At 46.2% G+C, this 21,652-nt stretch overlaps 1 protein-coding gene across 8 annotated transcripts in view; it reads right to left on the bottom strand.

Moving 5' to 3' along the window:
* The window catches only part of ARHGAP39 (Rho GTPase activating protein 39), a 152,630-nt gene that overhangs the window by 20,098 nt on the left and 110,880 nt on the right, over nt 1–21,652 (bottom strand). For 5 of the 8 annotated variants that reach the window (XM_087447142.1, XM_087447138.1, XM_087447136.1 and 2 more), the window contains 3 exons: nt 16,461–16,544; nt 1,772–1,834; nt 40–1,414 (listed from right to left, as the gene is read on the bottom strand). In XM_087447142.1, coding sequence (XP_087303268.1) covers nt 40–1,414; nt 1,772–1,834; nt 16,461–16,544 — 1,522 coding nt within the window. The remainder of the gene's footprint in view (nt 1–39; nt 1,415–1,771; nt 1,835–16,460; nt 16,545–21,652) is intronic. The other 3 variants (XM_087447141.1, XM_087447143.1, XM_004442991.3) reach the window with 1 other exon arrangement.

Genomic DNA, 21,652 nt, shown 5'->3' with positions numbered 1-21,652 from the left:
CCTGCCGGGGGACCTCGCCTGCCAGCCATGCATCCCTACCTGTGAGGGGTGGAGGTAGGGCTCTGGTGAAGCCAGGTTGGTCTGCACGGAGACACTTTTCTCAAGCAGGATCTGCGGGAAGGCAAGCCTCTCCAAGGCGCCCCTCTGCCAGTGCTTGCTCTCCTGCTGGGCCAGAGCCTCGTCCTCACTGAAGGCTCGCACCACGGGCCCCGGCATGGGCAGTGGCACGGCCCCGTCGCTCTCATAGCCCGAGCCGTCCTGCTGGGAGTCCCAGCTGCCCCTCTGCTTCAGGTGGAAGTGGGCCTGCTGTGCCTCCCAGGCTAGCCGTGCCTGCGCCAAGAAGGGCTCAGCCGTGCCCCGTGCCCCGTCTGCCTCACCCGCCTTGCCATCTCCGCGCTTCACCGGGGCCAGGCTGGGCCCACATGGGGGCCGTTCCTCGGCCAGGGGCTGCTCACCAAGCAGGTCGCGGTCCCCAGCACCGTCGCCAGATGAGGTGCTGGGAGCATGGCACAGAGAGGGGTTCCGGCTCTTCCTCTTGCGCGTGCCTGGGGAGTAGCCCGTCGAGGACATGGTGTCCTGCTGGCTGGACCAGGACATGGTGTCGTCCTGGGCCTGGGGCAGCGGCGTGGGTGGCTGGGTATGCCGCGGCTCGGGCCCCTGCATGCTGCTGTAGTCCCCAGACGTGGCCCCCAGGTGCTGGTCCCGCAGCGGGCAGGGGCTGGGCTGCAGGGAGAGTGACCCACCCCCAGGATTGGGCCCGTACTTGTGGCGTGGGCCTGCGCGCAGCTTAGGGCTTGAGCCGGCCTGCTCCACGTACACCAGCTGCCGCACGTACTCCTTGCCTGCGGGGCTGTATTCGAGGCTCAGGAAGCGCTCGGGGCACTTCTGCCTGGTGAGCACCAGCTGCTGGTAGGGCGAGGCGGAGGCCTGCTTGGGTGACTGCGGGAAGGGGGGCGGTTTGCGGCCTGGAGATCGCTGGGGCGAGCCGGCCTGGTAGCCGCCGCCGGCCTCGTACTGCACGTCCATGGGGGGCTCGTCGTAAATGGGGGCCTGGTACTCCACAGGGGGCTCTTCGTAGAGGGGCGGCTCGTAGGCATAGCGCGGGGAGGAGGGCTGTGAGTCGCCAGCGGGCTTGCGGGGCTGAGCTAGCAGTGGGGAGCAGCTCCCCAGATCAGCCCTCTTTAGGAAGGGCGACGGCCTCCGCTCAGGGAAGAAGATAGAACCGTCCACATCAGGGGTGAACGTCTGCAGGCTGGGCGAGGGCTGCCCACCTGAGGGTCTGCGGGAGCGGCCCCCAGGCTGGCTGTCCAGTGGGTAGCCATTGCCCTGGGGGGACAGAAAGCCGGGCTCCCGGTCGGCAACTTTGATGAGCATGCGCTCCTTGGTGCCTGAGTTCCACCGGAGCGAGGAGGTCCTGGGGGGGACAGGCACAGGTTACCTGGGGAGGTGGAAGTCTAGCCCCGCTCCAGCCTGGACCCATCACCCACCCTCTTTGGCCTCATGGGCATCTGGAGTCAGGGCCCAGAAGGACTGGTCATTTCCCAGCATCCTCCTCACCCCGACAATGGGGGCTGCAGGCTGCAGGGGCCTGGTACTTGCCAGAGGGCTCCCTGTAAATGACCTGCGCACCCTTAATTGCTAGGCCCCTGACCCCGGGGCAGTGCAGCCTGGAGTAGCTGCCCTCTTGTCCTGGAAGCTCCCCTCACACACCTCCTGACTCAGCCCCGCAGCCCGCGCCTCCAGGGGGCTCTCCTGCTGCCCATCACACTACCTGCAAGGCCCTCTCCGTGTGTGTCTGCTCTGGTCCCAGCACAGCACAGGCACAGCACCATTTCTGTAACGGAGAACTGGAGGTGGCCCTTCCAGAGGCCTCTCTGACTCTAGACTCCACATGCACATTTCCCTGCAGGCCTCACTCCTGGGCTCAGTACCTGCCCTGCCCCTACTGGGCGGTGGGCTGACACGCCCCTGTGAACCAGCATGTCAGGCCCTGGTTTCAACCACAGATGCTTCTGTGAGCTCCAAAAAGGCTGACTGACCCCCCGTGACTCTGCTCTCACACAGTCAGGACTCTGCACCTGGATGGAGAGGCCTGCTAAAGCCTGTAGCAGGCTAAGGGCACCCACGGCCCCTGGGAGTTATGGGGCCGAATCCTGGCCCCTCCAGCCAGTGGGGGGCCACGCTGCACACCTGGCCTCTTCTGAGCCTCACTTGCTCAGTGACGACATGGGTGACATCACCCCGGACGCTGCTGGCAGGATATGCAGACTTGACGCCCACTCTGCTCTGCCCACCCGGGGTCAGCGCCCGGGCCCAGGGCTGCACCTGCAATGGCAGGGGTGGGGCCCAGAGTCCAGGAGAGATGAGTGGGGCTCACCTCCACCACCTGCTCTCTCCCTCAGGTGACCTCCGGCGGCTTTTAGGATTCATTTTGTATTTTGTATTCAGCACACGTGCTTAGGGATCCATAGCACCTCTTCAGTCTGTGGCTGTATAATTTGTGGAAACTCTTGACCATTATCTTTCAAATATTACTGTTATCCCCTTTCCTCTCCCCTCCCTTCTGGCTTCAATTACAGTCCTTTTCACTGTGTGCCATATGGTTTCACGCCGTATTCTGTCTTTCCCATCCCCTGGCCTCACCACACTTTACAATAGATATTTTCTTCTGATCTACCTCCCAATTTACTAATTTTGTATTCAGCTGTTTAATCTGCTCTTACACCCATCTATTGAGTTCTTAGTTGTTGTTATTACATTTTTCAGTTCTAGAATATCTATTTAATTCTTTTTTCTTTGACATTGTTTTTTAGAGTACTTTTAGGTTCACAGCAAAATTATGAAGAAGGTACAGAGATTTCCCATAAACCCCCTGCCCCTACTCATGCACAGCCTCCCCAATTATCAACATCCCCCGTTAGAGTGGTACATTTGCTGCAACTGATGAACCTAAATTGACACATAATAATCACCCAAAGTTCTTAGTGTACATTATGGTTCACTCTTGGTGTTGTACATTTTATGGGTTTGGATAAATATATAATGACATGTATCCATCATTAGGATATTATACAGAGTATTTTCATTGCCCTAACAGTCCTCTGTGCTCCTCCTATTCATCCCTTCTTTCCCCCAACCCCTGGCAACCACTGATCTTTTTATTGTCTCCATAGAAGCCAAATCAATGAGCAAATCTTTGGCCTCCAAAGAAGCCAATCTGAAAAGGCTACATACTGTATGATTTCTATGTACAGTATGATTCATATAATTGGAATCATACAGTATGTAACCTTTTCAGATTGGCTTTCTTCACTTAGTAATATACACTTAAGGGTCCTCCTTTCATGGCTTGATAGCTCATTTCTTTTTAGTGCTGAATGATATCTCACTGTCTGGATGGACCACAGCTTATTTATGCATTCATCTACTAAAGGACATCTTGGTTGTTCCCAGGTTTGGCACTTATGAATAAAGATGCTATAAACATCTGTGTGCAGGTTTTGATGCGGACATAAATTTTCATCTCCTTTGGGTAAATACCAAGGAGGACAACTGCTGGATCCTATAGTAAGAGTATGTTTAGTTTTATAAGAAACCGCCAAATTGTCTTCCAAAGTGGCTGTACATTTTGCATTCTCACCAGCAATGAATGAGAATTCCTGTAACTCCACATTGTCATCAGCATTCAGTGTTGTCAGTGTTCTGTATTTTGGCCATTCTAATAGGTGTGTAGTGGTATCTAATTGTTTTAATTTGCATTTTCCCTGATGACATATAATGTGGAGCATCTTTCATATGCTTATTTGCCATCTGTGTATCTTCTTTGGTGAGGCGTCTGTTTAGGTCTTTAGCCTATTTTAAAATCGAGTTGTTTTCTTATAGTTGAGCTTTAAGAGTTCTTTGCATATTTTGTAAAGTATTTTTTTTTTTATAATTTTATTTATTTATTTTTTCCCCTAAAGCCCCAGTAGACAGTTGTATGTCATAGCTGCACATCCTTCTAGTTGCTGTATGTGGGACCCGGCCTCAGCATGGCCAGAGAAGCAGTGTGTCAGTGCACGCCCGGGATCCGAACCTGGGCCGCCAGCAGCAGAGCGCGCGCACTTACCCACTAAGCCACGGGGCCGGCCCTCTTTGCATATTTTGGATAATAGTCCTAGATCATCAGATATGTCTTTTGCAAATATTTTCTCACAGTCTGTGATTTGTCTTCTCATTCTTTTGACATTATCTTTCACAGAGCAGAAGTTTTTAATTTTAATGAAGTCCAGTTTATCAATTATTTCTTTCATGGATTGTGCTTTGATGTTGTACCTAAAAAGTCATTGCCATACCCAAGGCCATCTACCATAATGTAGATGCTTGACAAGCAGTGTGTCCGAGCACACCCAGGATCCAAACCTGCAGACCCTGGGCCGCTGAAGCAGAGCTTGCGCACTTAACCACTGTGCCACGGGGCTGGGCCCCATGTAGTATGTTTTGAAGTCAGGGATTGTGATGCCTCCAGCCTTGTTCTTTTTTCTCAGGATTGCTTTAGCTATTCGGGGTCTTTTGTTGCTCCACATGAATTTCAGTATTCTTTGTTCTACTTCCATGAAGAATGTCCTTGGGATTCTGATTGGGATTGCACTGAATCTGTAGATTGCTTTAGGTATTATGGACATTTTAACTATGTTTATTCTTCAATCCACGTGCATGGAATATTTTCCCATTTATTTATGTCATCATTGATTTCACTCAATAATGTCTTATAGTTTTCATTGTATAGGTCTTTCAATTCCTTGGTTAAGTTTACTCCTAGATATTTTATTCTTTTGGTTGCAATTGTAAATGAGATTGTCTTCTTGAGTTCTCTGTTAGTTTGCTGTTGGCATATAGAAATGCAACTCATTTCTATAAGTTGATTTTGTACCCTGCCACTTGGCTGTAGTTGTTGATTATTTCTAATAGTTTTCCAATGGGTTCTTTAGGGTTGTCTATATATAAGATCACATCATCTGCAAATAGCAACAGATTCACTTCTTCGTTGCCTATTTGTATTCCTTTTATTCCTTTTTCTTGCCTAATTGCTCTGGCCAGAACCTCCAGTACTATGTTAAATAAGAGTGGTGAGAGTGGGCACCCTTGTCTTGTTCCTGTTTTCAGAGGGATGGCTTTCAGTTTTTCTCCATTGAGTATGATGTTGGTTGTGGGTTTGTCATATATGGCCTTTATTATGTTAAGGTACTTTCCTTCTATACCCATTTTTTTGAGAGTTTTTATCATAATTTTATTTATTTTTTTCCCCCAAAGCCCCAGTAGATAGTTGTATGTCATAGTTGCACATCCTTCTAGTTGCTGTATGTGGGACGCGGCCTCAGCATGGATGGAGAAGCGGTGCGTTGGTGCGCGCCCGGGATCTGAACCTGGGCTGCCAGCAGCGGAGCGCGCGCACTTAACCACTAAGCCATGGGGCCGGCCCTGAGAGTTTTTATCATAAATGGATGTTGGATCTTGTCAAAAGCCTTCTCTGCATCTGTTGAGATGATCATATGGTTTTTATTCCTCATTTTGTTAATGTGGTGTATCACATTGATTGATTTGCGGATGTTGAACCATCCCTGTGTCCCTGGTATAAATCCCACTTGATCATGGTGTATGATCTTTTTAATGTATTGCTGTATTTGGCTTGCCAATATTTTGAGGATTTTTGCATCTATGTTCATCAGGGATATGGGCCTGTAGTTTTCCTTCTTAGTATTGTCTTTGTCTGGCTTTGGTATCAGGGTGATGTTGGCCTTGTAGAATGTGTTGGAAGTATTCCATCTTCCTCTATTTTTTGGAATAGTTTGAGAATGATAGGTATTAAATCTTCTTTGAATGTTTGGTAAAAATCTCCAGAGAAGCCATCTGGTCCTGGACTTTTATTTTTTGTGAGGTTTTTGATTACTGTTTCAATCTCTTTACTTGTGATTTGTCTATTCAGGTTCTCTATTTCTTCTTGATTCAGTTTTGGGAGGTTGTATGAGTCTAAGAATTTATCTATTTCTTCTAGATTGTCCAATTTGTTGGCAAATAGTTTTTCATAGTATTCTCTTATAATCTTTGTATTTCTGTGGTGTCCATTGTAATTTCTCCTTTTTCATTTCTAATTTTATTTATTTGAGCCTTCTCTCTTTTTTTCTTGGTGAGTCTGGCTAAGGGTTTATCAATTTTGTTTATCTTCTCAAAGGACCAGCTCTTTGTTTCACTGATCCTTTCTACTGTTTTTCTGGTTTTTGATTTCACTTATTTCTGCTATGATTTTTATTATTTCCCCTCTTCTGCTGACTTTGGGCTTTGTTTGTTCTTCTTTTTCTAATTCTGTTAGGCGTAGTTTTAGGTTGCTTATTTGGGCTGTATTGCTATGAGTTTCCCTCTCAGGACTGCTTTTGCTGCATCCCATATGAGTTGGTACATTGTATTTTCATTTTTATTTGTCTCCAGATATGATCTGATTTCTCCTTTAATTTCATCAATGATCCATTGGTTGTTCAGTAGCATGTTGTTTAGTTTCCACATCTTTGTCACTTTCCCAGTTTTTTTCTTGTAGTTGATTTCTAGCTTCATGGCATTATGGTTGGAAAAGATGCTTGCTATGATTTCAGTCTTCTTAAATTTATAGAGGCATGCCTTATTTCCCAACATATGGTCTATTCTTGAGAATGTTCCATGCACACTTGAGAAGAATGTGTAATCTGCTGTGTTTGGATGGAGTGCTCTCTATATATCTATTAAGTCCATCTTGTCAAGTTTTTCATTTAAGTCCATTATTTTATAGGCTTTCTGTCCAGATGATCTATCCATTAATGTAAGTAGGGTGTTAAGATCCCCTACTATTATTGTATTGTTGTTAATATCTCCTTTTAGGTTTGTTAATAGTTGCTTTATGTACTTTGGTGCTCCTGTGTTGAGTGCATATACATTTATAAGTGATATGTCTTCTTGGTGGAGCATCCCTTTTATCATTATATATTGCCCCTCTTTGTCTCTCATTACCTGCTTTATCTCGAAGTCAACTTTGTCTGATATAAGTATGGCAACACCTGCTTTCTTTTGTTTGCCATTAACTTGGAGTATTGTCTTTTATCCTTTCACTCTGAACCTGTGTTTGTCTTTAGAGCTGAGATGTGTTTCCTGGAGGCAGCACATTGTTGGGTCTTGTTTTTTAATCCATCCCACCACTCTGTGTCTTTTGATTGTACAGTTCAGCCCATTTACATTTAGGGTAATTATTGATATATGAGGGCTTAATGATGCTATTTTACCGCTCATTTTCTGGTTCTTTTGCATTTCTTTTGTTTCTCGTCCTGTGTGTTTTGGACTACTAGTTCAGTTTGGTAGTTCTGTATGGAGGTTCTCTTTGTCTTCTCTTTATTTATAATGTGTGACTCTGTTCTGATTATCTGGTTAGTGGTTACCACGAGGTTTGTATAAAAAATCTTGTGGATGTGATAGTCCATTTTTTTGATGGCCTCTTATTCCCTCAGACTATGTCGATTCGATTCCTTTCCTCTTCCCCTTCTAAGTTATTGTCACGACTTAGTCCATCTTGTGTTGTGAGTTTGTGTTTAAAGCGATGAGGTTATATTTATTTTTGGTGTTTTCCTTCCCTTGTTCTTTGGTTTTATAATTAAGTGTTTGCTAATCTATTCTGCTAGAGAGCTGTAATTTTTCTGTTTATTTTTTGAACTATTTTCCTCCTTATTCAAAACTTTGTATCCCCTATCTCTTTTTTTCTCAGGGATGAGGGCCTTCTTGAGCACTTTTTGTAGTGGGGGTCTTGTGGCAATGAACTCCCTTAGCTTTTGTTTATCAGGGATAGTTGTTATTTCTCCATCATATCTTAAGGATATTTTCACTGGATAGAGTATTCTTGGCTGAAAGTTTTTGTCTTTCAGAATTTTGAATATATTGTTCCACTCTCTCCTAGCCTGTAAAGTTTCTGTCGAGAAATTGGCTGAAAGCCTGATAGGAATTCCTTTGTATGTTATTTTTTATCTAGCTGCCCTTAATATTTTTTCTTTGTCATTCACTTTTGCCAGCTTTACTACTATATGCCTTGGAGAGGGTCTTTTCATGTTGATATATTTAGGAGATCTATTTCTTTCATTCACTGGTATTTCCAGCTCTTTCCCAAGGTTTGGGAAGTTCTCAGCTATTATTTCTTTGAACAAGTTCTCTGCTCCTTTTTCCCTCTCTTCTCCCTCTGGAATACTTATAATCCTTATGTTGGATTTCCTAATTGAGTCAGATATTTCTCGGAGAGTTCCTTCATTTCTTTTTAGTCTTAGTTCTCTTTCCTCCTCCATTTGGAGCGTTTCTGCATTGCTGTCCTCAATATTGCTAATTCTTTCCTCCATATTGTCAGCCTGATGCTTAAGGTTTCCAGACTTGTCTTTATCTCCTTTATCTCCTTTATTATCTCCTGTCTTTATTGTGTTTTTCATCTCTAAGATTTCTGATTGGTTTTTCTTTACAGTTTCAATCTCTTTTGTGAAGAAATTCCTAATTTCATTGAATTGTCTATCTGTGTTTCTTGTATTTCGTTGAGCTTTTTTATGATAGCTATTTTGAATTCTCTGTCATTCAGGTTATACATTTCTGTGCTTTCAAGATTTATTTCTGGTGCTTGTCATTTTCCTTTTGGTATGGAGATTTAATATATTTTTGCCTACTGACTGTTGATGTTGGCTTATTTTTCCTCATAGTGAAAATATCTAGTTGTGGTTTCCTCCTGCCACCACTGGGTGGGGGTCAAGAGCTGTGTATTCTGTGCTAGGCTCGACCTGTGGGTGCTCTGGTCAGCCCCTGGCTGAACTGAGGCGTGGCTGAGCTGAAGTACGGCTAGGCTGAAGCAGCTGGGGCTCAGGTGTGGGTGGGCCAAAGAAGCTGGAGCTGAAGTGTGGCTGAGCTTCAGCAAGGCTGAGTGGATACAGCTAGAGCTGGAGCACAGGAACAGCTGGAGCTGGAGTGTGGCTGGGTTGAAGAAGCTGGAGCTGCAGTGTGGCTGGCCTGAAGTAGCTGGTGTCAAGTCAGCTGGAGCCTGAGAGCGGCCAAGCTGAGGCAGCTGGAGCTGGGGAGTGGTTGAGCCGAAGGAGCTGTGGCCAGGGCACAGTTGAGCTGATGCAGTTGGGGCTGTGCCGCGGTCAGGCCTGAGCCACTGTAGCCAGGGCGTTGGAGCTGCTGTGACTGGGGCACAGGCACACCAGAGCCGCTGGGGCGCAGGCATGCCACTGTCACAGGGGCTGGGGCACTGTGGGGCCGCCACTGCTGGTGCCACAGTGTGTGCGCTGCTGCCACCGGGGCTCCAGGGAGCTGCCGCCGCTGGTGCCGGGGCACAGGCAGGCCACTGCTGCTAGTGGGGCTGGGGCACTGAGTGGTTACCACCTCTGGGGCTAGGACACAGGCACACTGCCGCCACTGGGGCTGGGGATCCGGGGAGCCACCACCTCTGGTGCCGGGGTGTAGGCGTGCTGCTGCCACTGGGGGGGGCCGGGGCGCTGGGGGGTCGCCGCTGCTGGGGCCTGGGCAATGGGTGCGCCGCCACTGCTGGGGCTGGGTGATTTGTGTATTCTTTTGCCAATACCACATTGTTTTGATTATGGTAGCTTTATAATAAGTCTTGAAATCAGGTAGTATTGGTCCTCCAACTTTGTTCTCCATGAATATCATGTTGGCTACTCTGGGTCTTTTGCCTCTCCATATACATTTCAGAATCACTTTGTCAATATTCACAAAATAACTTGCTGGGATTTTGAGTGAGACTGCATTGAATCTATAGATCAAGCTAAAAAGAACTGACATCTTGATAATATTGAGTCTTCCTATCCATGAACATGGAATCTCTCTCCATTTATTTAGTAGTTCTTTGATCTCTTTCATCCGAGTTTTGCAGTTTTCCTCATACAGATTTTGCACATATTTTGTTAGATTTATACTTAAGTGTTTCATTTTTTTTTGGTGCTAATGTAAACGTATTGTTTTTAATTTTAAATTCCACTTGTTCATTGCTAGTATATAGGAAAGCGGTTGATTCTTTTGTGTATTTGCCTTGTATCCTGCAACCTTGTATAATCACTTACTAGTTTTAGGAGTTTTTTTTGTCAATTCTTCAGGATTTTCTACATAGACAATCATGCCATCTGTGAACAAAGGCAGTTTTATTTTTTCCTTCCCAATCTGTATACCTTTTATTTATTTATTTTTGTCTTATTACATTAGCAATATGTGTTGATGTTGAAAAGTAGTGGTGAGAGGGACATCCTTTCCTTGCTCCTGATCTTACTGGGAAAGCTTTGAGCTTCTCGTCACTAAGTATGATTAGCTGTAGGGTTTCTGTAGATATTCTTCATCAAGTTAAGGCAGTTCCTCTCTATTCCTAGTTTACTGCGAGTTTTTATCACGAATGGGTGTTGGATTTTGTCAAATGCTTTTTCTGCATCTGTTGATATGATCATGGATTGTTCTTCTTTGGCTTCTTGATGTGATGGATTGTATTGACTTTCAAATGTTGAACCAGCCATGCATACCTGGTATAAATCTCACTTGGTCATGGATTATAATTCCTTTTATACATTGTTGGATTTGATTTGCTAATATTTTGTTGAGGATTTTTGCATCTATATTCATGAGAAAGACTGGTCTGCTGTTTTCTCTTCTTGTAGTGTCTTTGTCTGGTTTTGGGATTTGGGTAATGCTGACTTCATAAAATTAATTAGGAAGTATCCCCTCTGCTTCTATCTTCTGAAAGAGATTGTAGAGAATTGGTATGATTTCTTCCATAAATGTTTGGTAGAATTCACCAGTGAACTCAACTGGGCCTGGTGCTTTCTGTTTTTGAAGATGATTCATTGTTGATTCAATTTCTTTAACCGATATAGGCCTATTCAGATTATCTACTTCTTCTTGTGTGAGTTTTGGCAATTGTCTTTCAAGGACTTGGTTCATTTCACCTAGGTTATCAAATTTGTTTGCATACAGTTGTTCATAGTATTCATTATGTTTATAATGTCCATAGGATCTGTAGTGATATCTCCTCTTTCATTTCTGATATCAGTAATTTGTATCCTCTCTTCTTTTTTCCTAGCCTGGCTAGAGACTTATTGATTTTATTGAACATTTCTTTTCTTCTTTTTTGGAAACAATTTCATAGTTTATTAAAAATTTTAACACGTAGCTACCACATCTTCCAACCATTCTACTTCTGAATATTTACCCAAGAGAAAAGAAAGCATATATCCATACAAAGACTTGTACACAAATATTCATATCAATTTTACTTGTAATAGTGAAAACGTATAAACAACCTAAATGTCCATCAATTGGTGAGTGGATAAATATACTGTGATATATCACACAATGGAAACAGAACTACAGGCCATCTTCCCTCAGCAATAAGGAGGAATGAATCACTGATACACAAAACATGGATGAATACAATATTTATGCTGAGTGAAATAATATACTGAGTGGAAGAATCCAGACAAAAATATTGAACATTTCAAAGAACCCATTTTTCATTTTGTTTTCTCTATTGATTTCCTGTTTTCAATTTCATTGATTCCTGCTGTAATTTTTATTATTTCTTTTCTTCTGCTTACTTTAAATTTAATTAGCTCTTTTTTTCTAGTTTCTGAGAATGAAAGCTTATATGATTGATTTTAGATCTGTCTCCTTTTCTAATATATGCATCCTCTGCTATAAATTTCCCTCTAAGTACTGCTTTTGCTGCATCCCACATATTTTGATAAGTTGTGTTTTCATTTTTATTTAGTTCAAAATATTTTAAAATTTCTCTTGTGATTTTTCTTTGACCCATGTGTTATATAGAAGTATGTTGTTTAATCTCCAAGTTTTTGGGGATTTTCCAGCTATCTGTTACTGATTTCTAGTTTAACTCCATCATGGTCTGAAAGCAGATATTGTATTTCTAGTCTTTTAAATTTGTTAAGGTGTGTTTTTATGGCCCAGAATGTGATCTCTCTTGGTGAAATTATTTGATTTTTAAAAATTGCCATTTAATATCTTGTACATATGAGTCATATTTATCAAAGTCTGTGTCTGATTACTCTAAAATATAGATCTCATGTGGGCCTGTTTCTATTGTCTCTTTTTCTTTTTAATCAGTTCTGGTAATTTTAGACTAAAATTCTGGTGACTGTGTATGAAAAACTGTAGAGATAATTTGAGGCCCTGGGTCTACTTTTTCTGGCAGGCAGTTGGGGTAAGAGCAGATCACTTGGACCCCATCTGGGACTGAGCTGATTGAAGTTGGGCTTATGTTTTGAGGGCTGGTCTACTTATGGCTCACCCTATTCCTAGGTGTAGCCCTTCAGGCGTCCAAGTGGAAACATGGAGTGTTAACTAGAACTCTTCTTTATGGTTCCTGAACTCTGCTGTTTGGACCTCTAGCCCCATGGAACCACCCAAAGGTCTGCTCAGCTTCTCAGCCTCTCGACTGTCCTGAGGGAGAGGCAGTGTCACATGCATGCCAAGGTGCACCAATCTCTACACGTTGGCCCTCAAGTCCTCACTCCTCAGTAGATCTCTGATGACTTCAGGATGATCTTGTCTATTTTGTTCTCAGTGTACAGGCTGGTCTCAGATAAGTTAATCCACCATGGCAGAAAGTGAAAATCCCAAGTGTCTCAAGAAACCAGTTGTGGGCCGGCCCTGTGGCTTAGCGGTTAAGTGCGCGTGCTCCGCTACTGGCAGCCCGGGTTTGGATCCCGGGCGCGCACCGACGCACCGCTTCTCCGGCCATGCTGAGGCCGCGTCCCACATACAGCAACTAGAAGGAGGTGCAACCATGACATACAGCTATCTACTGGGGCGTTGGGGAAAAAAAAGGAGGAGGATTGGCAATTGATGTTAGCTCAGAGCCAGTCTTCCTTGGCAAAAAGAGGAGGATTAGCAATGGATGTTAGCTCAGGGCTGATCTCTCTCACACACACACAAAAAAGAAACCAGTTGTGTAGTTTGGTCCCTCTGCCTCCATCCTCTGATTGTCACTGGGCCTTTCTGGACAAGGCCACGAGTCCCAGTTACTGGGGGTGGGTGAGACAGGATTTGAAGATCAAGGGTCAGTGACATAAGATAAGGGTGAGACTGAGAGGGCCCCCATGCTGGCTGTGTGGCAGCCTGCTCCAGTGTGCTGGGCGCATGGCCCACTCAGCACAGCCAGGATCAAACCCTGGGGGTCGATAACACTGCCCAGGAGCTTGGCCTCACCACCCCAAGAAGAGGTGGCAGCAGGGCTCAGAATGCAGGCTCCCATTCCCAGGAATTCTACTCTTGGTTGCTGGAGGCTGCTCCAGGCCTGCCACCCAGGGCCAGCCAGGCAGAGAGAAGGGTGGCAGTTAGTGTGCCAGGGCCAGGAAACCCTGAAGACTGGCTTTGGAGTCCAAGAAACCTGGGAGTGAACTCCAGCCCATTGCTGCCTGGTGGCAGAGCTTGGGAAAATCACTTACCATCTCTGTCTCAGTGTCCTCATTGGTTCTTATGATGATTAAATAACATAATGTGCATATAATAAAGTCCTTAGCTCAGTACCGATATACAGGACACACTCCGTAATTGTGAACCATTATTTCTGTGCATCTTTCCCCCACTCAGCAGATAGTGACACAGCCTCCATGCCAGGCCCTCTGCAGGGGCTGCGATATAAAGAAGGATCCCTGCCTGGGGAAGGGTGCTGGGAGCTGTGGCCTGAGGAGGTGCCTCACTGGCCTGTCAGCCGTGGGCCATCGAGGCTGTGCTGCGGGGTGAGGAAGGTGGGAGAGAGTGTCAGGCAGAGTCAAGAGCACATGAGAGGCCTGCTGGTCAGAGGACACATCTACTCCAGGACCCAAAAGTAGTTCCATCTAGTTAGGGCAGAGATGGGCGAGGATGAGGCAGGAGGAAAGAAGACTTGTAGCCCTGCCCTCCGCCCTGTAGACGGCGCCCCTGGGCTGAAGGGCAGAGGCCAGTGCTGCAGCACATCTGTGTGCGGAGCACCTCCACAGAAGTCTCTCATTCGATTCTCAAGACAGGTCCGAGGCCTATGTGGGCACCTGAGTCACAGGCTCCGTGTCACAGATGGGGAAACAAGCCCTCAGGGGCCCAGAGACAGCTCTCAGTCACGGAGAGCAGATGCCTGGCAGCCAAGTGGGGCCCACCCATGATGGGCGTCCAGCGAGTCTCCTGGTCTGATGGGCCATCTCCCTTACCCTGTCCCTCTGGGCATCACCCACCCACTCACTGTGCAGGCAGCGTCATCTCTCATCCCCAGGCTGGGCCCCGTTGGGTTCTTTCCAGAGCCCCATGCCCCGCATTTCCACCTGACCCCACTGCTCTGCCCTTTTCTTGAAAGCCCTTCCCAAACCCTCACATCCAGTTTCCAGGCCCTGCTGTCTGCTTCTCATCCAGAGTCTCTTAAGCTTGTCCCTCCGGGATCAATGAGTGGCCTGATGGCCCCGCTGCCTGTGGCTGCGCTTTCCCTCCAGTCCCACCTCCCTGGCCTGCCCTCGACCTCTGTCTCTTTATGGCTCCTCAAACCCAGGAAGCCTGTCCTTCTCCTCACCTATTCTCTAATTCCCTGTCAACTCTGCTAGGGTGGCAGAAAGACAAGGCAGAGAGACACCACCCATCCCTAAATAAAATGGGATGACTGCCTGATACAGTTGTTCAGCAGACTCTTTCAAACCAGGAGGGAAGGAGGAAAACCTTCCACTATCTCTGGAGATGCTGGAAGTCAGGTGGGCAGGGCAGAAGCAGCGTGGAGATAGCAGGGACAGAGGGCTCCACTCAGCTCAGGGCATCTCTCCCAGGGCCTAAAGAAGAATAGAGACCACTGCACACAAAACCAAAGCTGGAGGAAGTCTGCTCTGCTGCCACCTCCTCAGGGACGCAGCTGTTCTGTGTGGACACCTGGAAGGAGCAAGAGGACCCCTGGACCTGACGCCAAGAGTTTCAGAGGAAAACCTCTGCACTAAAGCTTGTAAGTGCGACTCACAGAGGCACACTCACGTGGAACAAGAAGAAATCATACGTCTGAAGTTATGTTTGAAAAACAACTTGAACTATCCAGTTCTCTGACTGCCTGCAAACCAGGTCCACTGATGCCCCCCGTGCCTGGGCTGGGCAGGCTGTGTGCCAGGCTGTATCCCCACTGCCATCCCTGCCCTACAGCCTCTGAGGCTTCCAGCCCCTGCCCTGCTCAGCGCACAACCCTGGCGGGCAGCATGGGCCAGGCCTGGACAAGCTCCTCCCTGCTTCCCCTCCTCCTCACAAACCCCGTCTCCAGTGCCTGGGACAGGGAGTGTCTTCCCTAGTCTGTCCATAAACGTTAGCCTCTCTGTTCTTCCCACTCTGCCTGGGTAAGCACTTCCACTCATGAAACAACAACGTGCTGTTCCCATGTCCAGCCCAAGCGGCACCCAGATGGCAGGGTCATGCAGCACCAGGCCAACAAAGACCAGGTGGGCACGAGCACCCCACAGGGCGCAGGTGCCTTTGATGGGCCGCCTGCTGGAGCACTGCTCAATCTATGGGGAACATCAAGTCGGGGGACGTGGCCTGTCCTGCTGTGGTGTGGTCAGGCCCCACCAGTCAGCTGCCCACACCTGGAAGCACAGGGAGGCCATGAAACATGCCCAGTCACACAGCCACACTGCTGGACCCCGGGTAGGCTCAGATTCCCTTCCTCATCAACAAATCTAAGTTACCACTTCCAAGCTTGATCTTTAAACTGTCTGAGCAAACCACCAAAGGCCCCTCAGGTCTTCAAATTCCTCCCCACCACTGGTATCACTCCTGTTGGTATGTGCTGGGGGCACCCAGGCCTCCCAGTGGCACAGCACTCCACCTAGCTACCCCAAGCTGCGAGAGGAGGCTCCTGCTCAAACTTAGACACACAAGTTGGCTGAGGGATGGCCCTTGCCCAGCCTGATAGCTGCTGTACCCCAGGGTCTTGAGGGTCATCCCCAGAACCTTCCAACATCCTGCAAGGACAGCCCAAGACCAAGAGAGACCAAAGTCTGCTCCTTTTCCCTACGACTAACACCCATCTTCCCGACTTCACCTGGGAAGCACTCCGACGTATAGCTGGGAGCTCCCAGGGATACCACATGCTGAGGACCTCCCAGGACCTCACTCCTCCTCCAGGGACTGGGGGCAGCGCCGTGAGCTCCACGTCTCCCCAAACTAGGCAGTGACAAGATTCTTCCAGGACCAAAAGCTGCCACGTGAGCCTGGGGGCCACTCCAGGAGGCCTTGGCCCAGGACAGTGGCCCCAACAGCCTCTCCTCAGGTTCCACTGGACAGTGCAGGGCCCTGCACGCTGTGCACATCCAACTAGTTGCTTCCTACTGAGCCAGACTCTCCTCCAGCTCATCCAAGAGCTGCCAAGAAAACCACCCTGGGGACAGGAGACAGGGCCAAGCTGAGACAGTGGGCTCTACCTGTAGTGAAGAAGTTGGCCATCTGCATTGTAATCCCGGTAAATCTCATAGTCCTTCTCAAGGAACACTCCTGGTGGTGGAGAACTGAAATATAGCAAAATGAAAAACAGACATGAATGTTAAGTGTAATCATTTTAAAACATGGTACATTTAAAATAACGTGTCTTTCACTTTTAAGAATATGAGTGTGGCCCTTTCACTTTCTCAGGAATGACCCCAGTGTCCTGGCTCCTGCCCACAAAGCTGTCCCTTTCATCGGATCAAACGGTTATTTCTTCTGCCCTGAGCCCACCTCCCTGCAGTGCTTGACACATGGCTTAGATGGAATGGACTGGAGACCCACCTGTCCTCCAGGAGGGACAGCCCCACTGTCGCCCCGTTCAGAGGTTGGGGGGCAGACTAGGACACTGAGGGCCTGATCCTGGATTTTAGGAGCTTGGATGACTGGAACTGGGGCTACTATTCTAAGGGCATAGCGATGGGTTAGTGAGAATCATAGCTTCGACCAGACATGACCAGATGACCTGAGAAGGAAGCAGCGTTAGAAATACCCTTATGGGGAGAGGGGTGGAGTCAAGATGGCGGCGTAAGCAGACTCTGAACTCACCTCCTCCCGTGGACACAGCCAATTTACAACTACTCGTGGAAAAATTACCCCTGAGACAGAACTGAAAACTGGATAAGAGGAACTCCTGCAACAACGGACCATCCTAACTGAGGTGGAAGAGGCAGAGACTCCCTTCCGGAGAGGAAAAACGCCGCCTTCACAAGCCGCCAGCTTCACGGCCGCCTGGAGCAGCTCACAGGTACGCAGCCCTCCCTGGAGGCGCGGGGCCCTGAGCCGGGAGTGCCCCCGCTGTGGGCATTTTGTGGACCCAGCACAATCGAGACCAGCGGCATAATATCTGACTGTCCTTGCTACTAAAACACTGGGGAGCACCCCCAGAAAACCCGGTTCACAAAGAAACTAAAACTGGCTCTTAAAGGGCCCGCGTGCAAACTCACCCGTTTCAGGAAGCATCCTAAAATCACCAGAAAGAAAGGTGCACAGTGCTTTGGTGACAAGAGACTCACCTAATAGGCCCTGAGTGCATCTCGGTGAGGGGTGAGACCTCTCCAGGGACTGGGACATTGGCGGTGGCCATTGTTGTGGCCTGGTGTGGGCGTGCTGACACAGACACCATTGGAGTTCTCCCTGAGGCCTGCTAGCCCAGGGTCTGCCCCACCCGCTAGATCACCGATTTAATCCAGCTCAGCCAGGGCAGGCAGCCCACCCTAGAGACTGGCCCCACCCAACAACAAGCCCTCAGGCAACTTGTGGGCCTGCATAGATTGGTGACTGGATTCTCTGCAGCCTGGCAACTGAGCCGACTTGAGCGGGGCAGGGTGTGCACAAGGAGCGGGTAGAGAGTGTGGGGCGGTGGCAGAGTGTGTGGGGCTCCCGCCGTGGAGAGACTGGGTCCACTTGGGGAGGTCGGGGCGCTCACACGGGGCAGGACTGTGTTGACTGTGTGTGTGGACCTGTGGGCAGCAGGGCTTCTCAGCCGCAGAAGACTTGTGCTTCTCAAAGACCCACATAGGAGGTTTGCTCCACCTTCCAAAACCTGAAACAATTGGGTGCTCCTGTGCCTGAGGCCAGCCCCACCCAGCTGCAATCCTCAGAGAGCTGACAAGAGACCTAATAGGCTAGAGGCTTACAGCAATTGTAAGGCCCTGAGCCTAACAACCTGCCACGGTGGGGGCCTACTCACTTAAAAGAAATACTGCAACACAAATGTGGTATTAGAACTTGCAGCCAACTGTGCTGGGGCTCCCCACACCTGATAAAGAGACTGAAGGGCCCACAATAACTACAAGCAGCTGAGCATTACAACAGCTGGCCAGGAGCATAACTCAGCCTCCCTGGGCGCCTACAGGGAGAGCAAACAGGCCACAGCAGAAGGATACACGTAGCCCACATAGGGGTCACCCCTGGAACATTGAGAAGTGAGGGAAGCACACTGGAAGCCTCCTAAGGCATCACTTACATAAGGTCACCTATCCAAGAGCAGGAGACGTAGCTGACCTACCTAATATGTAGACACAAGCACAGGGAAAGAGGCAAAATGAAGAGGCAAAAGAATACATTCCAAGTAAGGGAACAGGACAAAACCCCAGAAAAGGAACTAAGTGAAACAGAAATGAGCAACCTACCCAACAGAGAGTTCAAACTAAGAGTGTTAAGGATGCTCACTGATCTGGGGAGAAGAATAGATGAACTCAGTGAGAATGTCAACAAAGAAATGGAAGATATAAAAAAGAACCAATCAGAAATGAAGAATACAATACTGGAAATGAAAAATTCATTAGAGGGACTCAAAAGCAGAGTAGAGGATACAGAAGAACGGATCTGTGAGCTGGACGAAAGACTAGAAGAAATTACCCGAAGTGAACAGGTAAAAGAGAAAATAATTAAAAAGACTGAGGACAGTCTAAGGGACCTCTGGGACAACATCAAGCGCACTAACATCTGTGTTATAGGTGTCCCGGAAGGAGAAGAGCGAGACAAGGGGTCAGAGAATCTATTTCAAGAAATAATAGATGAAAACTTCCCTAACCTAAGGAAGGAAACAGACATCCAGGTACAGGAAGCACAGAGAGCCCCAAACAAGATAAAGCCAAAGAGGCCCACACGAAGACACATCATAATCAAAATGTCCAGAATTAAAGATAAAGAGAGAATCCTAAAAGCCGCAAGAGAATGTCAAGTTACGTACAAAGGAAACCCCATAAGGCTATCAGCTGACTTCTCAGCAGAAACCTTACAGGCTAGAAGAGAATGGCACGATATATTTAAAGTGCTAAAAGGAAAAAACTTACAGCCAAGAATACTCTACCCAGCAAGGTTATCATTCAAAATGGAAGGAGAGATCAAAATTTTCCCAGATAAGCAAAAATTAAAGGAGTTTGTCACCAAGAAACCAGTGCTACAAGAAATGTTAAAAGGACTGATTTAAGGGGAAAAGAAAAGACCACAAATAGGAAAAATTATCTATTTCCATGATTAGAACGTAATGGATACAAATGCACAACAAAGAGGTTAGATATGATATCAAAAACATGAGGGAGGAGGGGAGTTAAAGAGTACAGCTTTCAGACAGAGGTCAAACTAAAGTGACCATCAATTCTGTATAGAAGAAGAAAGGAACAGAGAAGGACTACTAAAACACTGAGAAAAAAAAAAAGTTAAAAAATGGCAGTAAGTACATACTTATCAATAGCTACTTTAAACGTCAATGGACTAAATGCTCCAATTAAAAGGCATAGGGTGGCTGACTGGATAAAAAAACAAGACACATATATATGCTGCATACAAGAGGCACACTTCAGACCTAAAGACACTCACAAACTGAAAGTGAAGGGATGGAAAAAGATACTCCACGCAAATGGCAATGAAAAGAAAGCTGGGGTAGCAGTACTCATATCAGACAAAACAGACTTTAAAACAAAAACTGTAAAAAGAGACAAAGAAGGGCATTACATAATGATCAAGGGAACAATCCAACAAGAAGATATAACACTTGTAAATATCTACGCACCCAATGTAGGTGCACCTAAATATATAAAGCAATTATTAACAGATATAAAAACAGAAATAGACAGTAACACAATAATAGTAGGGGACTTTAACACTCCACTTACACCAATGGATATCATCAAAACAGAAGATCAATAAGGAAACATTGGCCTTAAACGACACACTACAACAGATGGACCTAGTAGATATATACAGAGCATTCCATCCAAAAACCGAAGAATACACGTTCTTTTCAAAAGCACATGGAACATTCTCCAGGATTGATCACATATTAGGCCACAAAACAAGTCTCCATAAATTTAAGAAGATTGAAATAATACCAAGCATCTTTTCTGACCACAACGGTATGAAACTAGAAATCAACTATAGGAAGAAAATCAGAAAAGCCACAAATACGTGGAGATTAAACAAAATGCTACTGAACAACGACTGGGTTAACGAAGAAATCAAAGAAGAAATCAAAAAATACCTGGAGACAAATGAAAATGAAAATACGACATGCCAGAATTTATGGGATACAGCAAAAGCAGTTCTAAGAGGGAAGTTTATAGCGATACAGGCCTATCTCAACAAACAAGAAAAATCTCAGATAAACAATCTAACAATGCACCTGAAGGAACTGGAAAAAGAAGAACAAACAAAGCCCAAAATCAGTAGAAGAAGGGAAATAATAAAAATCAGATCAGAAATAAAGAAATAGAGACCAAAAAAACAATAGAAAAAATTAATAAAACCAAGAGCTGGTTCTTTGAAAAGATCAACAAAATTGACAAACCTTTAGCTAGACTCACCAAGAAAAAAAGAGAGAAGGCACAAATAAGTAAAATCAGAAATGAAAGAGGAGAGGTTACAACAGACACCTCAGAAATACAAAAGATTATAAGAGAATACTATGAAAAGCTATATGCCAACCAATTCGACAATCTGGAAGAAATGGATAAATTCTTAGAATCATACAACCTTCCAAAACTGGATCAAGAAGAAGTAGAGAATTTGAATAGACCAATCACCAGTAAGGAGATCGAAACAGTAATCACAAACCTCCCCAAAAATAAAAGTCCAGGACCAGACGGCTTCCCTGGTGAATTCTACCAAACATTCAAAGAAGACTTAATACCTATCCTTCTCAAACTCTTCCAAAAAATTGAGGAGGAGGGGAAGCTCCCTAACTCATTCTACGAAGCTGACATTACCCTGATACCAAAACCAGAGAAGGACAACAAAAAAAAAGGAAATTACAGGCCAATATCACTGATGAACATCGATGCAAAAATCCTCAATAAAATACTAGCAAATCGCATACAACAATACGTTAAAAAGATTATACACCATGATCGAGTGGGATTTATCCCAGGGATGCAGGGATGGTTTAACATTCGCAAATCAATCAACGTAATACACCACATTAATAAAATGAAGAATAAAAATCACGTGATCATCTCAATAGATGCAGAGAAAGCATTTGACAAGATACAGCATCCATTTATGATAAAAACTCTGAATAAAATGGGTATAGAAGGAAAGTACCTCAACATAATAAAGACCATATATGAGAAACCCACAGCTAATATCATCCTCAATGGTGAAAAACTGAAAGCCATCCCTCTAAGAACAG

Source organism: Ceratotherium simum, chromosome 23 (genome assembly GCF_057802395.1).
Source record: "Ceratotherium simum simum isolate JZ-2026a chromosome 23, ASM5780239v1, whole genome shotgun sequence".
Taxonomy (NCBI): Eukaryota; Metazoa; Chordata; class Mammalia; order Perissodactyla; family Rhinocerotidae; genus Ceratotherium; species Ceratotherium simum.
Note: the sequence above shows the minus strand (reverse complement) of the source record. Positions and strands in the feature narration are given on the sequence as shown.